This window comes from Protomyctophum bolini, assembly GCF_963924005.1.
Source record: "Protomyctophum bolini genome assembly, chromosome: 22".
Classification (NCBI taxonomy): Eukaryota; Metazoa; Chordata; class Actinopteri; order Myctophiformes; family Myctophidae; genus Protomyctophum; species Protomyctophum bolini.
In genome coordinates this window covers 16248505-16272469 of record NC_137883.1, presented here as the reverse complement: position 1 = coordinate 16272469, position 23965 = coordinate 16248505, and the positions used below count along the sequence as shown (strand labels likewise).

At 41.5% G+C, this 23965-nt stretch overlaps 1 protein-coding gene across 3 annotated transcripts; it reads right to left on the bottom strand.

Annotated features, from left to right (window-relative positions):
- Window positions 1–581: 581 nt before the first annotated feature.
- ark2n (arkadia (rnf111) N-terminal like PKA signaling regulator 2n) lies at window positions 582–15621 on the bottom strand. 3 transcript variants are annotated; one of them, XM_080756339.1, is made up of 5 exons: window positions 15449–15621; window positions 11517–12404; window positions 5925–6095; window positions 5342–5453; window positions 582–4681 (listed from the first exon to the last, which is right to left on the bottom strand). In XM_080756339.1, exons 2-5 carry the CDS (start codon window positions 12337–12339, stop codon window positions 4486–4488), a joined length of 1302 nt encoding a protein of 433 aa, XP_080612465.1. In that variant the 5' UTR covers window positions 12340–12404; window positions 15449–15621; the 3' UTR covers window positions 582–4485. The 3 variants fall into 3 exon arrangements, with proteins under 3 accessions (XP_080612465.1, XP_080612464.1, XP_080612463.1); XM_080756338.1 differs by lacking the exon at window positions 5925–6095; XM_080756337.1 differs by lacking the exons at window positions 582–4681; window positions 5342–5453; window positions 5925–6095 and adding an exon at window positions 6528–9264.
- Between the last annotated feature and the right edge of the window lie 8344 nt (window positions 15622–23965).

Here is a 23965-nt window from a genome sequence, read left to right as displayed (position 1 = left end):
AGACCCCAGTAGGCTACTGGGAGAGGGGTTTGCAGTAAGGGTGGTGTGATGGGACAACTCTAGTACAACAGTTGTTTGGCCCAAAAATAATTTCCCATAGGACACAAGATGATCTAATGCCATACCAGTGAAAATCCAGATTTTGGATCAGGTTTTAGATCATCTTAGCAATACCATTAAAATAGTCTGAGCTCCAAATTGGGCAACATGGTCTAAAATAGACAGTATACTGTAGATATTTGTGTGTACCAATACTTGCCTTTTAGAACACATGCTGTATTTTGTGAATTGTATCTCTACGCATGAAAATTATATTCATTGGTGAATGTATTTTACTGATTTCAATGTGTAGCCATTTCTACTGGATAATGAAATTCAGTGTGTAAGTTACAAGATTGATCACTTGAGTTACTTTTGGAACGTTTAATTTAACAATAATTCTGTTTTTACCATTATGTAAGCTACACCTGTCATCATCATACCCCAAAAGATACCCATCTTGTATATTTGGGACAAGAAAATTAATTACAAATCAGTAATTAAATAATAATCTATTTAATTTGAAAATTGTTTCCTTTTGTTCTACAGACTAGTTCAAGGAAGTCAAGGATTTGCAGAAGCAACAAAAATATTAACACTTGTGTTGTTTACTTAAAATACTGACAGTAAAAGTGAAAATAACAAATATTGGTAAATTACTTGTAATGGGGCCACTATTTCAGTTGAGGATAAAATGTGGCAAAACAACCATATATAAGTATCAATGTCTTAGTATCTAGAAAATCACTATCCCTTATATGAGCAATGTCTTAATAACTTTCAGTTTCAACCTCCCCAATTTTGGGCTGGGTCCTTATACGTAAACATTTTCAAACAATTTGAAAATATTTTAAATATTTGTCATATGACAAAATATCTAATGTTAGCTCATGTGTGACAATAACCACAAGCCACAAGGAACAGTAAATTGGATCGATCCATATATGAAATGGTTTGGTAAAAATCATTATTGTCATGATAGCTGCATACTGATAGCTGTGGATAGAACTGGCCAAATGGAAAGAAAAAACATCAAAGTAAAAATGGACTTTAAAAATAGTAACCATCATATCAGACAATTTCACATTGGCTCAGATAACTGAAGGTACAACATGAAATCATATTACAATATCATAATTATATCATATTATATCATAATATCAATACTTAAGCAAATTCAGGTTTAAATGACAAAGCTGAAAATAAAACGCAACGGTGAACATAATTGGGATATTTAAATATCAATATTTGTTACAAGTTTCCATCTAAACTTTGGTACAGTTCCTGTGTGTATAGCATGTTCCCTTTCTGGACTGGCAGGAAAAAAGATAAATTATAATTACTCAGATTTGAGATAATTTCTTATGCTATACCATTAAAATAGTGCTTCAGTGGTAAGATCGCAGAATGTGACATTGGATTGTTGAAGTTAAATAGCTTGTCTGCAGTCACACTAGGGTTGCAGTACTGCATAAGACTGCAGTACTGCATAAGGGGTAAAAACAGTTCATACATTACATAATGTCTACTATAAGCCCCACAAATGGGCACAAGCTCGTCATCACTTAAACTCTAAATAACTATGTACTAAATTCACACCTATTATTAAAATATTTTTAGATAGCAAAATCGTCTGCTTTTTTAAGGTAAAAGAATAGGCTCTATATGATTCTGAAAGAAAATAGTGCACATTTCAAGGCATTCAGGCCATCTTGCTTTGAAATACTCAATGGAAGATACATTTCATTATGCCCGATTTATACTTGGTATGCGCTACACCATGTTGTGAGCTTGTAGATCGGATAACCTTTGGTGAGTGACTCCGGCATGCAAATAAGTATAAATCAGGCTTCAGTTATAGTAAAGGGATACGGGAGGGGGGAAAAAACGAACCTCTCAAACAACACAAGATGAGCAAACAAACTATAAGTGCACAAGTCAGTAAAGCAGGGTCATACATTCACCCACTATTAAATTACATGGGGCACTTTCAGACTTTCCCTAGCCACTTTCAACCGAATCCCTGGAGACAGACTGCTGGCTCGCAGTTTTCAAACGTTTCTGCCGAACAGTCCATACATGTTAAGAGCTGAAAAGGAGCGTAAATATATCCTACTGGGAACCAAATTAGTCAGAAGTCTAGCGATCTAGCTGCTTAGCAGAAATGGCAATTAAAATACTGTATATAGGCCTATATATTTTTTTGTGAAAAAGATTACTCTGTAGCATTTGAACATTGTTGAAGACTTGTTTGGCTTGAGAGACTATACTTTCAACCTGGTGTCCATATATTGGGCATGTCATTAGTTTTGAACATTTTCCAAAATAGCACAAATTGCAGATCTGTATGTGAACTTGCAGATGTTATAGTGTGGGGTAAAGTTTTGAAAGTACAAGATAGGGCTTAAGTGGCTAGAGCACAAAGGTGGCTTCAACATACAAGGTGTCAAAACAAAGGTATCCCATTATACATTAGAGACACCGTAGTACTACTGAATAGCCTTTGTGTGTGAGTGTGTTGGCCCTGAGGCAGATTTTGACCAGTGTTTTTCCTGTTTTCTTTCTTACAAAAAGGAAAAAATAAATCATATTAATGTGGTTGACACCAACAAAAACAAATACAGCGAACTTCAAATAAAACAGATACTTCCACGACTGCACCAAAAGCACAAAGCTTTATGCTAGGCATAAAAAAGAGAAGAAATTCATCAATGTAGGCTGAACTAAGTTTTGAAACAGTGGTGAGACTTTAGAAAATAAAACTAAATTTGACCTAGCCTAGTGTGACGGACAGTCAAACATCTATCTATTGTAAAACATCAACTGTAGAGCAGATATATTTTGTCTCGACTCCAGATGGCTGTTAGAAAATAAAACAATCCAGTCTGAATATAACATGAAAGTCTGTATAGTGGAGCAGGACAGATCTGACGTCAATTTACCAGCTCCACCTCAAGCAGCAGCTATGTTGAATGCTTATTTATACACCATCGTATGACAGGAGTTGCACACCAAATACAGGCTTGTAAATCACCGTTTTCAGTGCACGACTCCATCGTACCACGAAATATAAAGGCCCCTGGCAAACAGAGTCCATTTAGTTTGCAAACGACATGTTTAAAACATGCTCTGCAGGAGACTACCCATCTCTAGAAGAGGGTCTGTCTAGAGCTAAATCTCACAAACTGCTGGAGAATTTCTTTCACGTTTTTTTTTTTTTTTTTTACTTTTCAACATTTTAAATAATGTTTATTTTAATTTAATTTCAACTAGTTCAATAGGGATTTGATCAGGCTGAAACCTTGGCCATATTTGGAGTCATAGATATGTCAGACTACTCACGTCACAGGCTGGCCACAGGAACTCCAAGGACCACATTGGAGCCACGCCATTCCCACGTGGAACCCTGGATCCACATGATTTGATTATTTTCAATCAAACCCAGTTTTGATTCCTGAGTTCTTTCAGCTGTGTTGAAAACGTACTGACCAATAAAAAGTGCATTGACTCTGTGTGCAAGTTCTATAACCACTTAAACCCTATACTTAGTTGACCGGAGTCCCCCAGGGAATCTATGGTACAAATATGAATCTTTCCCAAAAATAAGAGTATCAACAAGCTCACAGAGCTTCTAAATCAGTTATTTTCACCGAATGTTCACCCCCAGAATAGGGACACTAGGGTTCAAGTGGTTACATCAGGCTATACTGTACACACAGCAAGCATTTACACACAATGCCTACTGCAACCACAGCCGTCATCAGGATACATGAGGTACTAGGAAAAACTTGGGGAATATATTGCTATCCATTAAAGTCGATTTCCTGTTACATTTCTACCTGAACTCGATGTGCCTCGCCTTCAGCATCTCTGTTCTCAAATTATTTGTTGGAAAACAATGATCAGGGAATCACTTCAGTAGAATGGTGTCGCTGTCAGGCAGAAACCTTGTATCTCCCCATTTCTACTTTTTGTAAATTAATGCCCTACTTCATCATACTACAGTGTCACACAAATGTAGAAAATAATTGCCGATCTGCAAGCTCAAGCTTGTAGATGTTATTTTGCTATAAAGAAAGAAAAAGAAAATAAGAAAGTGAAAAGTGGTAAAGTGTGTCTGTAGGTTTTATAAATATTGAACAAATGAAAAGTATTAAGAGCTTGTGACTAAATAATTACATTGGATCTATTGTAACAAGGTTCTTTCCCCCCATTTTCTAGTTTTGGACATACAAAGGTTTCCAACCAACAGCGACAATGGCTTTGATATACAAGATTGTTCAACAGCAGGTTGACAACAAACAAAACAGCACTTTTGAACAGGACTCTCCGCCACAAGCAGTTACGGGGTGCAGCGGCCGCTACTCAAGGAAGGTTTTCCACCGTTAAGATTACGAAGGGACCAGGTTTGGAGGTGTGGGGGGGGGGGGGGGGTGTACAAGTGACTCAGAGTAGGTATTTGTGTCCAGTGTCCTCGTCCAGGGTGAGGTCAACCACCTCGGGAGGGGACACCCAGTTCGGCTGAGGTGAAATGCTAGTCCAGAGCTGTGGCGGCTGCCTCGTGCTGCTGTTCAGTGGCTCCGCAGAGTTGGCCTTCCAGGAGGACAAGCTCTTAATGACCCCGCCACAAGGATGGGCACAACTGTAAAAACATATTGACAAGCTTAGTTAACCACTTAAGACCTCTATTCTCAGCTAAGCCTAAATGGACCTGAGACTCGGCAACTGTACTGTACCACCTTTTCCCCTCCGCACCATAGTAGCCGATCTACAAGCTCACAATGTGAGCAACGGGATGCGTTCTGAGCTATCTTTGGCAAAATATCCCCCCAGAATAGGTTATGGTGGTGGGGTTCAAGTGGTTAAAGCCACTTTCAACCCGGTATTCCTATTTTGGGCATGTCATATTGTAGGGGAACATTTAAATATCTTTCGAAACATAAAAAAAGGTAAAACAGGAGATTATTATTTTTTTATTTTTTTAATAAGAATTTGAAGGTTTTCAGAAACCGTAGGTTAGGTTTTGAAGGTCTATATGGTCAGTTATTTTCATCTGGTGCTAATAGAAAGTAGCTTCTACCAATACAGTAAAAACTTACTTACTTAGTTTTGGTCAATCAATGTATTCTATTCATTAACACTTATTATTTCAACCTTGTCTCTATTTTGCACATGAAAATATAGGTGAACATTTTCAAAAAAGGTTAAGATATTTATGTTTTGCAATAAAAAAATTGGTTTAGCACTTATTTACCAGTAGTTGGAAGATAGTGTCATGGAAAAGGTGGAAGACTATTTTTACCGTGTGTTTTCCTGCACTCCTACTATTTCCACTTCACTATCTGAGGAGGCAACATTAATGGGACCCTTGTGCTGTGAACTCTCCCTGTGGGACAGCTCTGCCTCCATGTGACCTGAAACACACAGAGGAAAAACAATCAGACACTTTCAATATGACCAGGTGCCATGGAGAGCCACAGGTTACGCTGAAACAAAAGACAGCATGTGCTTGACACAGACAGGGACAAATCGAAAGATAGATTTCTGACCATTTCCAACAGCGGACTGGATTTGGTGGAGTTAACACTCAACAAATGACTAAATACATTTGTTCACAACTTCATCTTCATCAATTTCCTGTGCTGAAGCAAAGCTGGAAAAATGTCTTAATACTAAAAGCAAGACAGCCAAGAATTGAAACTGAAGATAGACAGGAGACAGTACTTCAAAAGATGTCTTGCTGAGATTCGTATAAAGACTGAAAGTCAGAACCATTTCCACCACTTGGTATGTTGCATATTGGTGACACCACGAGTCTACAACTGTCTGGTCTCCAATGAGAGGAGTGGATATTTTCAGTTGGATACACCGGGTTTGTAACTGACCTGAGATAGCGCTCAGAGCTCTTATGCACCCAGAGTGAGCTGCCATATCCTGGTCTCTGTGTGTTTTTAGCTCACGCTTTATCACCGTGGCCCGGACGGTCTCCATACTCATACTCTCCTGGTTAGAATCAGTGTCAGAAATATCATAGTGACCCACTACTGGAGGACCGTCTGCAGAAAACAAAGAAAACACTTCATTTGTTCATTATTCAAATAACGCCCACGAGGATTAGGATTGGGCTTGGGACAGCCAGCCACAACCACTGTACGAGTTTGTAAAGAAATACGACTTTAGTTTATTTTCGTCTACAATAGCCTAAGCACGGATTAATGTACTGATGAAAAGGCTTAATGCAAAAATAATGTACTTGCACTTATTGAAATTATATTATGTTACAGGTTTGCTGTATTCCAATCCATCAAGGATTGGCAAATACTTCAACCATAAATTAAGACAAATTAAAAGTATGCCGTGATGTGTATGTTGATGCTTTCAGTTGATGTTAACTTTTTTTTACATAATCCGGTAATGATATGCCATGTACATTTAAAATTGTGTGCTAATATTAATCACTTTAAACCTGGCATCCCTATTTTGAGGACAATGTAGGCAGAAATAGTCAATTGGTTACGTGTGTATGGTTTGTAATGAACTAAAACATACTGCAGCAATTATTTTCAGTCTTTGTTTATTGCCCTTAAATAATAAGCCATTCACAAAAACCACACCAGGATGCAAAACCTCTCATTCCATGATTCCGAATAAAAGCAAAAATGAGCCAAAAAGAATGATTCCCTACTGGAGAGTCAAAATGTGTTACTTGGGACACACATTATCTGGAGAGCACCAAAAACATTCACCAGCATTACCAGAACAAACCTAGCAAAGCTTAGACACCGAACATACCGGAGATGATGTACGAATATAAACCTGTCTAATCTCTTTGGTAAATAGGACTAGACTGTCCTCAATCATTTTATGAACTAAGTCCAAGTCCCAGAGCCATTTGTATTGTGGACTAACCTGTTCAGACAACGTATTGGGTCCATTAAAAACAAAATAGCAAAGTCACTTTTGTTCGAAAATGAAAGTAATATGAAGAGATTTGAAACAAAACCAGAAGACAGAGAGAAACTAGATGAGAAAAGGACCTTACCGTTATATCAACACTTGCAATGTGTTGCTCATAAAACATTCTCAATACAAATTTACATAACCACATGAGGAATCACATGCAACAGGAAGGACAATATTTGAATGCACTCAGTTGAAATAATTGTAGAACTAATTCTTACAAGCCTACAAATATATACATAAAATGCAATATTAATATAACTAAATTAAGATTAGGACCGGGATCCCTTTAATGTCCATGACGATTAGGTAGTGTTTGGAGTGTCAAGTTAATAGGTCTGTGACACCATTGGTCATCCATGTCTGCATTGCAAAGGTGGATTGAAGAGAACATTAATAGTTCACCCGAAAAGACCACAGGATGTGAACCAGAAGGACACTTCACCATCAGAAGGATTGGAAATCTGTAAACGTTGCCATGCATCTATATTAATGCGGTAGATCTTTTTAACCACTTAAGCCCTACATTGACTTTATTTTTTTTAAATAAAAACGAGTCGATCTACAAGTAGATTTCAGGGGGTGGGGTGTATTGAAAAACACACGCCAGGCTTAGAAGTGGTTAACACAGTAGTTTTAACTACTTGAGTACAAACTGAAAAGAAAGAAAGGGGGGCAGCATTTTGTTGAAACATAGGCCAAGCTGGCAGAAGAAAATGCTAGTGCATGTAAACCTAACCAGAATTATATATGGATAGAGATTTGAGGCTAATCATATTGCAGCCAATACCTACAACTAAAGACCACATACCATATTTAATGCTCATTGTCTATACATAGGCTAGTCAAAACAAACGTTGGGAGTGATTTGTCCCTCACTAGTTTCAGTTATTACTGCACAAGGGCAGTTTGGCAGCAAAGATTAACAAAAATAATGTAAAAAACAAATGCAAATCTAATCTTCACTACCTACAAAATACATTCTTAAAACAAATGTGAAAATTTGTGTGTTAGTCTATTGCATTAATAATATATTATAGGTATATCATTTTCTTGAACTTTTTTTATTTTTATTTAGTAAAGCTATGCAACCAAAGCATCGGTTGCCACGTTGAAAAAAGTTATAAACAGATTATGAGCAAAGTGCACACTGCAGACCAAGGGCCTAGATGCTAATGAACTGCCTAGAACTTGAATTTTAAAAAAAGAACGCTCTATGTTATCATTCCCAGCATGAATTCAAGATGACAAGGCACATGCTATCTATGAAACAGCAGCCCCATACCTATAGCACTTTAATATTGGCTGCCTGGTCTGTAATGAACATTCTGTATAAATTACATTAATTTCAACTGTGCGTGCGTGTGAAGGTGAAGGCGAGAAGAGAAATAGAGAAGGCTAGTAAACAAGAAAATTCTTAGAATAGGCCATACAACAAAGAAGCCCTGGCTCAAATCTAACATTGCCTATTGCCTGTCTATTTCATCAAAGGTAAACAGGATTCTACATTAACTCCAGGAAGTCTTTAGGCTGAACAGCACCCCAGAGGGCCAGTTGAGTTATCCATGTCAGATCTCACAGTGATTCATTGCCAGCAGATGTCCAGGCTTTCAGGCCCTGTACAGCATGCAGAAGCATCTCCCTTCAACGGCTTATTATTTGCATCTATTGGTTCAGTTTAATTGTCCTCAAACTCCTCATGTAACTGACTCTTAGCAACAGTATGCAACTTGAGAGCCATAATAATGGCTGCACACTGGTGACCTGTTTTAGTCATCTAAAAAAAGGAGTCCAGAAGTTGTGACATACATACATGGAAAATCTAAACATTCAAGACACCAGGGTCAGGAACTCCCAGGTTCCCATTTGGAGTGACCACTTCAGGTAGGATGTTGTTGTTTATAGGGGCGGGTGTGAGGTTTATATTTTCTCGGGTCAACATGTATGCAGCCATCGTCTCTGCCGACTCCGATGAGGGCAAAAAGGAACTTGGAGGGGAAGGACGGGCCCTCCGGCCGCGACGGTGCAGACCCTCTAGTGCATCGCTTGAATGTTTGGATGAATCGTCGTCATCCGAGTCGAGGCGTGTGAGCTTCTCCATCCAAACGCGGAAGCGCTCCTCAGTCTGCCGTTGCATCACAGCAAAACGTGTCATGGCCTCCTCCAAAACACTGCCGATGCTGTTTCTGTCCCACGATCCGCTGTCCAACAGACCATGAATCTGTGCACCCACTCTGGATCTCTCCGTTGCACGTCTGAAGCCAGCTTTAAAGACATTGAGGCCAAGCCATAAGAAAATACAGTAGGACTTTTCATGCTTCGGAGGTGGACTTTTGTTTTAGAAAGAAAATGACTGTTTTTTGGTTACGTGCAGATCGTCTCTTTCATGCTAATGATGGACTACACATCATGCAGTCTGTGTGCAGGATGAAGTAATGGTTGATAACTTTTCTACACAAGCCCACAATAGTAGATAGATGACCGATTCATTTGCTCATGTTTGGAACGTGTGTTAAGTGATGAAACCCTAAAGAAGTAACGCAGATGAAGTACAGTATAAAACCTCAAGACAAAAAATCTAGTGTTAGCAAAATGTCATCAGTTAGAAAAGCAAATAAGTTGGTTAAATATGAACTGACACAGGCTACTAGTACTAGTACATAACTACATACTAATTACTATGGGGCATAATATAAACAAAACATTCTGATTAATGCAACAACGTAGTATTATACAGCCTAAAATGTGTATAGAACTAAATCTGTGGTTTTAGCTTAGTTCCTATTTTGCCACAATGATAGGACGAAATAGGCAACCAAACTCATAGGACGAAATAGGCAACCAAACTCAAAACCAAATATTGAGAGACAAGGGATTATAGTCAAAGTATAAATCTAATATAAATAGGGGGACTCTCCCAACAGTAGGCAGAAGGTCATGTTCAACCAACCCAACCAGTTACAGTACAGTGAGTACACAGTTACTGTAGTTGGAAATATAAAGTTACACAGGAGACATCGATGATGTAATAGACATAAGACACATTTTGTCTGCTACTTTTGATGATTCGCCTTCATGGCTGCTATTCTATGAATCAACATGCTAAAACATGTAACAGAACTCAACTCAAACAATGTTGAGAGAGAGAGACGTTTCACTTTCAAACCACCAACTTCAAAGAAGAGCAATTTCTGGTACTATGGAGACCATTCCACTGAACCAAATGCTTCATTAAAACTAAAAACAAAGCCCAAGACTGAGCCTCTGCTTTGGATCAGGAAGAAGTCACATCTGACAAATCAGGGCTTTGGGGATAGGCCTGTTTGAAACCCACCGTTACACATGACAGCAGTTGAATTTCATACAATACAGTATAGCCGGATTGACAGGTTATTTGGCGTACTGAAAAAAGACAACTATTTCGACCCAACTCTCCTTTCCATTAGGTAGGAGAGTAGGTAGGTATATAATCTGTCAAATACAAAATGATTGATCAAATTCACCATGACATATTCTTAACCAATGCTATTAGCTTCGATTCTCAGATATCAATTTAGCTACTACAATACTCAGAATAACACCAGTGAAAAGCAGCGATCACAAAGTCAGACTAATCACATACATAACATTACATAGGCCTATTCAGAGCAAACAGCCTACTGAGAATAAAAATGGCTCACTCCTGGAAGCACAGAAATAGTAACAGAGGTTAGCCTATAAATGAACCCATTTAGGACATTTAATTTAAGTTGAATAAAGCCCCTAGATTTCCACAGCATGCAAACATTTAGACAGAACACTCACTACTACAAAATGCTCTTCAACATGTAAATGTGTAAATACCTAAGGCAATGGTGAATGAAGACAAATGATGAAATGAGAACATAAACACAGGTGAGACAATAAGCAAACAAACAAGCAAAACAGCACCTGTATTGATTTGTAATTACAATGTGCAGACACAACAAGCTATTTGAACAATATAATTAGGATTGCCTAATAAACCATTAGGTTTCAATCTGATGCTTGTTAAACAACTTTAACTGGTGTCCCTATTTTGGGCACGTCATTATAGGTGAAAAATCCTAAACATAGCTTTTAAATTCTATCCTATGCCAGTGTTGCATGAGAAATAGCTGAAAAGTATGAGCCGCCATTTGACTTTTGACATCAGTATCAGCAATTATGCAGCTGATTTGTTAAGATTTTTTTATTTCAACACAATTCAATATATATATATATTTGTATTGAATTGTTTAGTTAAATGTTCTCAAATAAAAAAATCTAATATAAACTTTTCAAATTTATTTTAAGATTTTTCTTTTGGAAATACAATATCTGTCAAAATATAGGAAAATTGGGATCGGACCCAAAAATCTGGGTCAGTCTGGCTCTATTCACAACGCGTTTCTAATTCCATCAGCTATTTTCCGCACACGACATATAGATCTAACTGGTTAAACATTAATCAAATATCAAATATCAATATTACAGTCCTACAGCCAGTAATGTGTTACCTGGTATGTCTGTGTTGATTGTCTTGCTCCCTCCCGAGGTCTCATCATCTTCATCGTCAGAGGAGCTGGTGCTGGAGTCGCATGTGAGTTCGCTGTCACTCGTACTGCTGTCCTGCAGCAGGTTGTACTTCTTCCGCGCTGCCGCCTCGCGTTTCTGTCTCAACAGACGCATGCGTTCTTTGTGCTTCTGGCTTCGATGGCCTTTTACTTTGGACAATTTGCCGTTGGTTTGCTTTTCTTGCCCTCCCACTGGTGCCATGGAGGGCTGGCAGCGGTTTTTCTTTGCCGCCATTGTGTTAGAGGGCATTTCACTTTCTGATCGCGATCTCCTAGATTTTCTGCCCCCTGTAACCACCGCAGATGTTTGCCCTCCTGTTGCCTGCCCAGAATCAGTGCCAGCTTCCATGTTGGTTGATTCCCCTGCTCCTACCTGAGGAACAGACCTTTCTTCCCCCGAGGAGAGAGTGTCTGAGTCAGCCAGGTGGCCACTGGAGGATGGGGACACCATGCAGGCATTGGAGGAGTCACTCTCATAAACATGGCGAGAGACAGGCCTGTCACTCCCTGTGGAGGCGGGTTGAGACTCGGGGGAATCTCTGTGGAGCTCCTTCATGAGGCAAGGCATGGAGAGGAGTCCAGGCTCTGGGCTGTCTCCTTCCTTGTCCCTCGGTGGTGAGCTGGTAGTGGGTGTGGTCTCCGTTTTTAGAGAGTCCTCCTGCTCTCCCTTGACAGAGGCAGTGACTGAGTCTGCATCAACAGGGCACTCTGGCAGGCTTTCAGCATCCAAAAACTCCTCTGTCTTCTCTGAGTCAGCCATCTTCATGCTAGTTCAGCCCAGAGCCCTAAGGTCCAAATGACATGGACCAAAGTCCCTGGACAGGAACTCACCTGGTGGGAGAAAAGAAAAACACGACTTTACTCTCACACAAGGGCTGCTGGACAATAACCGGAACAATCGGAACCGATATTTAGAACAATAGCTAACTTACTCAAGGTAATGTATGTAGGTTAACATAATAATCCAGAAGCAGTTTTCTTTTCTAATTGAGGTTGACTAACCACTTAACTCTTGTAATGATGATGTACAAAAAATAGGTGATCTACGAGTGAACATCTTCCATTTTCACTTTTTACAACTTTTAATTTAAATAGATAGATAATACATTTGAAATCATTGTGATATTGATTTGATATCAAATCACCCAGCCCTAAATGGTAAATGGTGCATTTATCTAGCACCTTTATCCAGGGCGCTTTACATAGATTGAGCATCAATTCACCCATTCACACACACATTCATACAACGATGGTGGCGGAAACCATGCAGCCCTAAAGGTCCAAAGCGCACCAATGCATCTCCTTGCAAGTTTTGCAACAAAACGGTTATGTCACACCAATGCAACTCGTTGCAACTGCCATTGGGGATAATGGTTTCATCATCATGCAACTACATGCAATTACTCGCAGCTGTTTGGTTGCAAGGAATTGCATGGCGATTCATTGGTGCGGCTTGGGCAGATTGCTATTCTGAATTTTCTGATTGCTATCCAAGTTTCTATGGTAACCATGTACTGTAGGGCAGTTTATTCTTATAATACCACCCCTTAACTTTGCAGCTCACAGTCAAACATATGTAGGCCTTTTAAGCTGACAGAATCGAGTCATGTATTGGAAACTAAATTTCCAATACAACAGATTATAAAATAAATTAAATACAAGTTGCCCAATAAGTAAGTCCCTTAAACACTCAGACTACGTACTGTACCAAACTAAATGGTTGTCTTAGGTAACCACTTGTGTCATCAATTTCTGTGGGTGATGATTTATGTTTTAAAATCACAGAAATTGTGTCATTACATAGAAATTAAAGCACACAATACTATCTCTTACAATTACAACTGGTTAATAATATGCATGAAAGTGAATGTCAGCCGTACCCCTCTCGGCACCCTCCGTAACGTTCTGACATTTGGATGACTTTACATGTCCCTATGCATTTATCCAAATTCAAAACTGTGGAATGCACTTCCCATTGCAGTCAGAACTGCAGCATCACTTTTAATCTTCCGCCGTAGTCTGAAAACCCACCTTTTCAGAATCCATCATGGCCCATAGCACTTACCCCAACCCCTTAGATAGCATTTCTGTAGACTTAGATAGCATTTGATACAGACTTATAGCATGTTATGTAGACAGCACTATAATTGCATTGTATGTAGTCATAGCACGTCATAGTACATATGTATAGCATAGTATAGTGTATATGTATAGTTAATAAACATGCACGCAAAATAAAAATGAAAAAAGGTCTGTCTGTCTGTGTGTGTGTGTGTGTGTGTGTATGTGTGTGTGTGTGTGTATGTGTGTCAGACTGCCACAACAGCTGCATTAGCTTCCCGCGTTAACGCGTCTTACTGGTATGTATAGTTTCATTATATAGATATCCCACTGTTACTTTCTTAGCTTACGCATGTTTCATGATAAATGTTTTTATGTGATGTATTCCCATGCTTTTTTGTTCTTGCTTAATGTAAGTCGCTCTGGATTAAGAGCGTCTGCTAAATGCCTAAATTGTAAATTGTATCACACGCGATATGGTATACAGACGTACATACCCTCGGGAAAGGCCGTGCTGCGGCCTTTTGGTGGTGGTGAGATGTTTCAAAAGAAGCATATAACGGAAACGTCAGAGAATTTTCATTTGGCGCCGTTAAGTATTTTTCATCTTTGTTTGACCATTTTGGCTGCTCTGAAATTCTCTCTTCCTTCATTCCTTATTGACTTCCCATTATACCGCCTCCAGCACCGACACTGGCTAGCTGCTCGTCCCTATGTTCCTGCCTCTGATCTGCTCTGTCGCAGCTAGCCAGTGTCGGTGCTGGAGGTGGTACAATAGGATGTCAATAAGGAAGTCAAGGAACGAAGGAAGAGAGAATTTCAGAGCAGACAAAACGGTCAAACAAAGTTTGTCTCCTATAGCCGATAAGTGCTTCTTTTGAAACATCTCACCAGCACCAAAAGGCCACAGCACGGCCTTTCCCGAGGGTATGTACATCTGTATACCATATCGCGTGGGATAAATGCATATGTAAAGTCATCCAAATGTCAGAAAACTTTACGGAGGGTGCCGAGAGGGGCTAATTCATGTCATAAGATTGGAGGAGCGATATCAAAACTTTATATATACACCAGCAACATATTTGTGTCATTTCAATAGTGGTGTGGATATTATTTTTTAGCTGCGAGATGACAGAGGTGTGAACTAGTAGATCTGCTATTTTCACAATATTCATCTGTGGAACTCCTACATGCTAACCTCGATCCCCAGTTCAAATATGATTATTTGGGGTGGGGTCACGGCCAATTTTTTTTTGAGAACCAGTGCCCTAGGGCAGGGAGTAGGCAACCTTGAGGGGGTCCCTATCTCTCCCTACCTAGCACTGGACCAGGGCTTCTCCCTACCCAGCTAAACGACTGATAGTTGAATTGTAAAATGTAGAATAGATTGGGGTCCCAGAGATACATTAAATGAAATGGAGGTGCATGGCATAATGTATATCAAACTGAGGGTCGTTGGTTGAGAATCACTGCATCAAATTCATTCTTTTATGTAGCAGAGCCGAGGTCAGTTAGGTTGGACCACATCAAATTTTGTAATATTAGCTGCGACTGCGTAGTGAATGGAGGGTCGGTGCGTCGGTCAACAAGTGACATAACATAATTATACCGGCTCACACGCAGTTCATACATTCGCGACCCCAAAGCTCCAACACTGGACGCAGCAGTGATAATAATGCTGCGCAGTAGCCACAAGCTAACACATGCTAACACCTACTAACTATGCTGAGAGAGAGCACATTAGCCAACTGACGCTACACTACATGTTAGCATCAGAACATCGGCTAAGCTAGTTGCTAGTTACGATAACTTACCAGGGTGTTACTATACACTCGTTTCCCGTGCGGCCCACTTTGTTGACAGCATCCTCAATTTGTAACATTAAAAAATGTTTAACTAAACCAAAGCGTCTTTAATTTTTAACTTGGGAAAAAGTGAACCGCTCTGAGTGAGCCTGAGCTCACACCTAGCTCGCAGACTAACTGTGTTTATTGTAAAATGTCTTCATCACTCAGCCCCAAGTGGCACTGTCTAGTGAGCTAATCTAGTGAGCTAATTTAAGGCTTCCGGTGGACGATCTCTTCAAAATAAGAGTATCTCTAGAGTATTGGAAAAAAAATTTATTTGCACATTAAAACTACAAATTAAGCATTTAAATGATGCTATAAGACACACATTATGTTTCTGTGTAAAAACAAGTAATTAAATAATAATAATAATAATAATAAAGTTATCTAAATGGATAAATGCTATTCACTGGAGTGCATGGACTTCATAAAATGGACACTGGACAAAAGACGGCTCCGCGAGGCAACTATCTGGACATACCCACGCGTCCGGGGAGATGTCCTCTACCACACCCCACTCTCCGCTAAGCGGGAGAGGTGTAAAATTCACAGCAGCAGAGCTTCTACTGTGGTCAATGCAAAAAGAAATACCGTTTCCGGACCCAGAATGGACACTGGACAAAAGACGGCTCCGCGAGGCAACTATCTGGACATACCCACGCGTCCGGGGAGATGTCCTCTACCACCCCACAGTCTCCGCTAAGCGGGAGAGGTGTAAAATTCACAGCTGGAGCCCTTCTACTGGGGTCAATGCAAAAAAAATACCGTTTCCGGACCCAGAATGGACACTGGACAAAAGACGGCTCCGCGAGGCAACTATCTGGACATACCCACGTGTTCAGGGAGATGTCCTGTACCACACCCCAGTCTCCGCTAAGCGGGAGAGGTGTAAAATTCACAGCAGCAGAGCTTCTACTGTGGTCAATGCAAAAAAATGTACCGTTTCCGGACCCAGAATGGACACTGGACAAAAGACGGCTCCGCGAGGCAACTATCTGGACATACCCACGTGTTCAGGGAGATGTCCTGTACCACACCCCAGTCTCCGCTAAGCGGGAGAGGTGTAAAATTCACAGCTGGAGCCCTTCTACTGGGGTCAATGCAAAAAAAATACCGTTTCCGGACCCAGAATGGACACTGGACAAAAGACGGCTCCGCGAGGCAACTATCTGGACATACCCACGTGTTCAGGGAGATGTCCTGTACCACACCCCAGTCTCCGCTAAGCGGGAGAGGTGTAAAATTCACAGCAGCAGAGCTTCTACTGTGGTCAATGCAAAAAAATGTACCGTTTCCGGACCCAGAATGGACACTGGACAAAAGACGGCTCCGCGAGGCAACTATCTGGACATACCCACGTGTTCAGGGAGATGTCCTGTACCACACCCCAGTCTCCGCTAAGCGGGAGAGGTGTAAAATTCACAGCAGCAGAGCTTCTACTGTGGTCAATGCAAAAAAATGTACCGTTTCCGGACCCAGAATGGACACTGGACAAAAGACGGCTCCGCGAGGCAACTATCTGGACATACCCACGTGTTCAGGGAGATGTCCTGTACCACACCCCAGTCTCCGCTAAGCGGGAGAGGTGTAAAATTCACAGCAGCAGAGCTTCTACTGTGGTCAATGCAAAAAAATGTACCGTTTCCGGACCCAGAATGGACACTGGACAAAAGACGGCTCCGCGAGGCAACTATCTGGACATACCCACGTGTTCAGGGAGATGTCCTGTACCACACCCCAGTCTCCGCTAAGCGGGAGAGGTGTAAAATTCACAGCTGGAGCCCTTCTACTGGGGTCAATGCAAAAAAAATACCGTTTCCGGACCCAGAATGGACACTGGACAAAAGACGGCTCCGCGAGGCAACTATCTGGACATACCCACGTGTTCAGGGAGATGTCCTGTACCACACCCCAGTCTCCGCTAAGCGGGAGAGGTGTAAAATTCACAGCAGCAGAGCTTCTACTGTGGTCAATGCAAAAAAATGTACCGTTTCCGGACCCAGAATGGACACTGGACAAAAGACGGCTCCGCGAGGCAACTATCTGGACATACCCACGTGTTCAGGGAGATGTCCTGTACCACACCCCAGTCTCCGCTAAGCGGGAGAGGTGTAAAATTCACAGCAGCAGAGCTTCTACTGTGGTCAATGCAAAAAAATGTACCGTTTCCGGACCCAGAATGGACACTGGACAAAAGACGGCTCCGCGAGGCAACTATCTGGACATACCCACGTGTTCAGGGAGATGTCCTGTACCACACCCCAGTCTCCGCTAAGCGGGAGAGGTGTAAAATTCACAGCAGCAGAGCTTCTACTGGGGTCAATGCAAAAAAATTACCGTTTCCGGTCAATGCAAAAAAATTACCGTTTCCTGGCAGCGGTAATGCAAAAATATTAGTAATAGAAGAATTGCTTTCAACTGTCCAGGCACAGAATGTACAGATGTCTGTATGTTTTGCTTGAACAACTGTGTGGACACCACACATACTCAACCAATCTACTAGTTTGTGTATAAAATCTAATGGGTCATTGTGCATTCCTAAGGCCAAGTCTGGGATGCTATTCACTAGTTGTTGAGTGACACCACAGATTGTTTTGCAATCAAATGTGTGACCTGGATTTTGAAAAAACGCTTGAATGAGAGCTGCTAAATTCCCCGGCATAGATGACAACTGAACCATCGAAGTAGGTGTCAATGGTTTCAATTTATCTTGTCTTGTCGATCATGCTTTGTATCAACATTTTCTTTCTGTGGCGCTAGTTTCTGTGTCTCAGACATGATGGTGTCAATACTGGCTTGCACCACGCTAGAGTTCCTTTTACTACCAAGTACAATACAAGCAGCTTGTACTATTGTACTTGTTTGTTGTAGTGTTTTGGCATTAACTAAAGTGCTGAAGATGTACATAGCCAAATTATACCTCTTATCTCTGTGTATGTATTGTTGTTTGCAAATGTGACTTGCCTGTTTCATCAAATGACTTTTACATGCCCTTATGGTACAGAAATCTAAATCTTTGTTATCTGCCTTTCCTACCACTATTCTCCAGCAGCGTAACAACTAACAAGTACATACTCATGCTATCTTGATTGAAGATACGCATACTGGCTTTTAAAAGCACTATGGACCTGTCACTATTAATCTGAATCGGTGTTGTGTTTGAATGAATTAAATGAACTTACTATAATTTCATAATACAAAATCCTTTTCTCTGTTAGTTTAGTCTTAATGATCCCCCCTGTGGCATCCCATGATGCAGCACATTGTGCGGTCGCATTGTGCCACAGTTTCACTCCTGCTTTACTAAAACATATAACCTTAAGGGGACTAACTTTAATAACTTGAATGAATCCTTTTACAACAACACTGTCTGTGTCTTTATCCTCCCATTCTTTTTTAAGGTCCATCAAAGCTTTGATCTCACTGTTATCCTTCCATCCTAGTTTCCGCTGTTCATATTTGACCTGCCTGTACAAAGAAGTGTCTTTGCCAACTCCACTACGATTTCCAGCTATTAAAGACCTTGGGTCTGCATTGTTCACTGCCTCAATGTAAGCATTATGTGCAAATCGGTTCTTCATTTTTCTACCCAAGTTTGCACGCTCTGTGCTTCTAATATATCTACCTCTCAATTTGTCCTTTGTGTGATGTATGTTGCCAGTGTAAGCTATATGAAATATGCCGTCTTCGAATGAATAGAGATGTATTTTAAAGGTCATCTCACATGAAGTATGCCGACAGGCGCCAATGATTGTCAGACATGGCTTGTTTGATTTTCTAACGACAGCGGTAGAAAAGTAGTGATTAACAAAACGGATTATACAGTATGGATTCGATTCCTTGACTTTGCTGGCAAACAGCTCTTGCCATTCATACATCTTAAAATATTTATTTCCTTTGACTCTTAAGGAGTTTACAGTGTCCCATTCTGAAGACTTCAAAGTAAAGGTAGTAGGTTCAATGGCACTGTGTTTGAAGGGTCCTAATGTAGCACTAGATAGTCCCATGACACTCTGAACAGTACCATCATCTAGACTCAGAGTCTGTACAGACTGATGTACAGTGCTATACGAGTGATCTATTTCTACAGCATCTAGACTCAGAGTCTGTACAGTGCTATACGAGTGATCTATTTCTACAGCATCTAGACTCAGAGTCTGTACAGACTGATTCTGTACAGTGCTATACGAGTGATCTATTTCTACAGCATCTAGACTCAGAGTCTGTACAGAATGATTATGTACAGTGCTCTCATGAAATGCGTGGTGCACAACAACTGGCTTTATAGGCACATGAACACTGCTGGTTTGATTTAAATGTGATTCATCTACACTAGTGCTGTCTTCCTGCACATGAACACTGCTATTCTTTTCAGGCTTTATAGGCTGCACATGAACACTGTTGGTTTGATTTAAATGTGATTCATCTACACTAGTGCTGTCTTCCTGCACATGAACACTGCTATTCTTTTCAGGCTTTATAGGCTGCACATGAACACTGCTATTCTTTTCAGTATATAAAATCCCCTGTGTCAATGGCTCATGATTGCAAGTAGTGGATAAACACGCATAATTGAGTTTGTCAAAGTCTCGACTAGGTGAAACTCCCAGACAGTCCATATGAAACCAGGCTCCACAGAGGTCACATGCAATCATAGCTTTATTTCGGTCATTTGGCGCTTGGCAAATGCAATAGACAGCCCTTTTACTTGGCATGACCCATTCATTAGCATCTAGTGGATGTTTGGCACACCTTCTGTTCACACGCATTTTCATGGGTGTAGCAGATGTGTTAATTTGTAGAATCTCTAAAGCAATCTTGTCAGCTTCATCATTACTCTGTTTCGTATCTGTGGTCAAGGCATTGCCAATAACTGGACATTCACTAATTCCATCCACATCCTCTATGTGTAGGCTGTTACCAATATAAGAAGGGCTCCAGCTGTGAATTTTACACCTCTCCCGCTTAGCGGAGACTGTGGGGTGGTAGAGGACATCTCCCCGGACGCGTGGGTATGTCCAGATAGTTGCCTCGCGGAGCCGTCTTTTGTCCAGTGTCCATTCTGGGTCCGGAAACGGTATTTTTTTTGCATTGACCCCAGTAGAAGGGCTCCAGCTGTGAATTTTACACCTCTCCCGCTTAGCGGAGACTGTGGGGTGGTAGAGGACATCTCCCCGGACGCGTGGGTATGTCCAGATAGTTGCCTCGCGGAGCCGTCTTTTGTCCAGTGTCCATTCTGGGTCCGGAAACGGTATTTTTTTTGCATTGACTCCAGTAGAAGCTCTGCTGCTGTGAATTTTACACCTCTCCCGCTTAGCGGAGACTGTGGGGTGGTAGAGGACATCTCCCCGGACGCGTGGGTATGTCCAGATAGTTGCCTCGCGGAGCCGTCTTTTGTCCAGTGTCCATTCTGGGTCCGGAAACGGTATTTTTTTTGCATTGACCCCAGTAGAAGGGCTCCAGCTGTGAATTTTACACCTCTCCCGCTTAGCGGAGACTGTGGGGTGGTAGAGGACATCTCCCCGGACGCGTGGGTATGTCCAGATAGTTGCCTCGCGGAGCCGTCTTTTGTCCAGTGTCCATTCTGGGTCCGGAAACGGTATTTCTTTTGCATTGACCCCAGTAGAAGGGCTCCAGCTGTGAATTTTACACCTCTCCCGCTTAGCGGAGACTGTGGGGTGGTAGAGGACATCTCCCCGGACGCGTGGGTATGTCCAGATAGTTGCCTCGCGGAGCCGTCTTTTGTCCAGTGTCCATTCTGGGTCCGGAAACGGTATTTTTTTTGCATTGACCCCAGTAGAAGGGCTCCAGCTGTGAATTTTACACCTCTCCCGCTTAGCGGAGACTGTGGGGTGGTAGAGGACATCTCCCCGGACGCGTGGGTATGTCCAGATAGTTGCCTCGCGGAGCCGTCTTTTGTCCAGTGTCCATTCTGGGTCCGGAAACGGTATTTTTTTTGCATTGACTCCAGTAGAAGCTCTGCTGCTGTGAATTTTACACCTCTCCCGCTTAGCGGAGACTGTGGGGTGGTAGAGGACATCTCCCCGGACGCGTGGGTATGTCCAGATAGTTGCCTCGCGGAGCCGTCTTTTGTCCAGTGTCCATTCTGGGTCCGGAAACGGTATTTTTTTTGCATTGACCCCAGTAGAAGGGCTCCAGCTGTGAATTTTACACCTCTCCCGCTTAGCGGAGACTGTGGAGTGGTAGAGGACATCTCCCCGGACGCGTGGGTATGTCCAGATAGTTGCCTCGCGGAGCCGTCTTTTGTCCAGTGTCCATTCTGGGTCCGGAAACGGTATTTTTTTTGCATTGACCCCAGTAGAAGGGCTCCAGCTGTGAATTTTACACCTCTCCCGCTTAGCGGAGACTGTGGGGTGGTAGAGGACATCTCCCCGGACGCGTGGGTATGTCCAGATAGTTGCCTCGCGGAGCCGTCTTTTGTCCAGTGTCCATTCTGGGTCCGGAAACGGTACATTTTTTTGCATTGACCCCAGTAGAAGCTCTGCTGCTGTGAATTTTACACCTCTCCCGCTTAGCGGAGACTGTGGGGTGGTAGAGGACATCTTCCCGAACGCGTGGGTGTGTCCAGATAGTTGCCTCGCGGAGCCGTCTTTTGTCCAGTGTCCACTTTATAAAGTCCATGCACTCCAGTGAATAGCATTTATCCATTTAGATAACTTTTTTATGTTATTTAATTACTTATTTTTACACAGAAACATAATGTGTGTCTTTACAATAACTGTAATGTAATAATAATACTAATAATGTAATGTAATAATTATTTAATTAACGAATTAAATAACCTTATCTTATTCTGAAGGCAACTGGATGTCTTAAATTAGCTAGCTCTCAGACAGGAAGTACTAAATTAGCTCATAAGACGGAGCCGCTCCAAGTACGTCACATGCAACACTTCCGGGCCTGAAATGGGCAGTTTTAAAACGCGAGCGCCCCATGCCGCAAAACGCGGCATAGCACAGCAGCCTTGTTCACAGAGAACACTGACACACTGACAGTACAATAAATAATGCAAGGTAAAACGATTAAAAACTCCCAAGAGAAAATCTAAATGACTAGATATTCTGCATTATAATAATAGTCTTCATTATTCAAGAGTGTACAGTATCCCATTAAAATATATAATGTCAATTAGATCAGATATGGCATGTATAAAAATGAAAGTTACACCTGAGGCCAGAGACATTTCCCCTAACAACGTTTGTCAGATAAGTTAGTAACTTTAGTCTAAAGGCCTATATGATATTGACCTTATGCACACCGCACCTCTCTCTAGGTGAGAGAGGTGGTAAATTCAAAACAGGTGGTACGCATGTGCTGGTGAGTGATATTCAATGAGCATCCATGCAATTGTCACAATTACCATACAGTTTGCATTTGAATTAAATACTGGGCGCGTTCGCTAATTAGTTTGCATTGCACAGTGCACTCATAACTTAGTAAGAGAAACCTATGAAAATCGGGGAACTAAATCGTTACCAAGACATTTCTTCCCCAATGCGTTTCTAATCTTTCTTTCTTTCTAATCTACTAAAAGTTTGAAATTCAACTCCTGTGGGAAATTTGAGTTATTAGCATAATATGTGACCATACCATTAACATCCTATATAAGGCAAAAAAATTATCATTTTTTAAGTAGCATGTGTCATATGAAACTAAGGGGTTGTCATGATTCTGAATCCATTCCAAGCATTAGTTTGGTACAGTATAAGTATGGTACAATACGGTACACTGGTACAGTATGGTACTACAGTACAGTACAGTACAGTACAGTACAGTACAGTACAGTACAGTACAGCTGTACTGTACTGTACTGTACTGTACTGTACTAGTACAGTACAGTACAGTACAGTACAGTACAGTACAGTACAGTACAGTACAGTACAGTACAGTCTGGTAAATGGTGCATTTATATAGCGCCTTTATCCAAGGTGCTTTACATAGAAAGTGCATTACATTCACACACACATTCAACCAGCACATCAGGAGCAATTTGGGGTTCAGTGTCTTGCTCAAGGACACTTCGACACTAACTCTGGGGGAGCTCGGGTTTGAACTGGCAACCTTGCGGTTACCATCCAGCCACTCTACCCCTGAGCCAATGCCGCCACAGTCTGTACAGTCTGGTTGCGAACGCAGTGAGCACTTACTATGAGACCTAGCAGATCATGTCTGTGTGTCTGTGTGTGTGTCTGTCTGTCTGTCTGTCTGTCCCGCTATCCAAATATGGAGTGTGTTGCATCAGCAATCACTCAGCTCCATATATGGGCACAAAAGGGGCCAGGTCCACTCAGCTCCATATATGGGCACAAAAGGGGCCAGTGATTTGTTTGTTGTGGACCTGGCCCCTTTTGTGCCCATATATGGAGCTGAGTGAGTTCGCTTCCCGCGTTCGCGCGTCTTACTCATAGAGTACAGTAGGTGTATGGCACTGTTGGCAGGTAGGACCACTACCAGTTGACCTGG

Excerpts from the sequence above, each read along its gene's own strand:
- ark2n (XM_080756339.1), bottom strand. The coding sequence starts at position 12,339 with ATGAAGATGGCTGACTCAGAGAAGACAGAGGAGTTTTTGGATGCTGAA. Across the intron at positions 5,454-5,924 it reads AGCTCTGAGCGCTATCTCAG|GTCACATGGAGGCAGAGCTG; the intron begins GTCAGTTACAAA and ends TGTGTGTTTCAG. Across the intron at positions 4,682-5,341 it reads GGAGTGCAGGAAAACACACG|TTGTGCCCATCCTTGTGGCG; the intron begins GTAAAAATAGTC and ends ATGTTTTTACAG.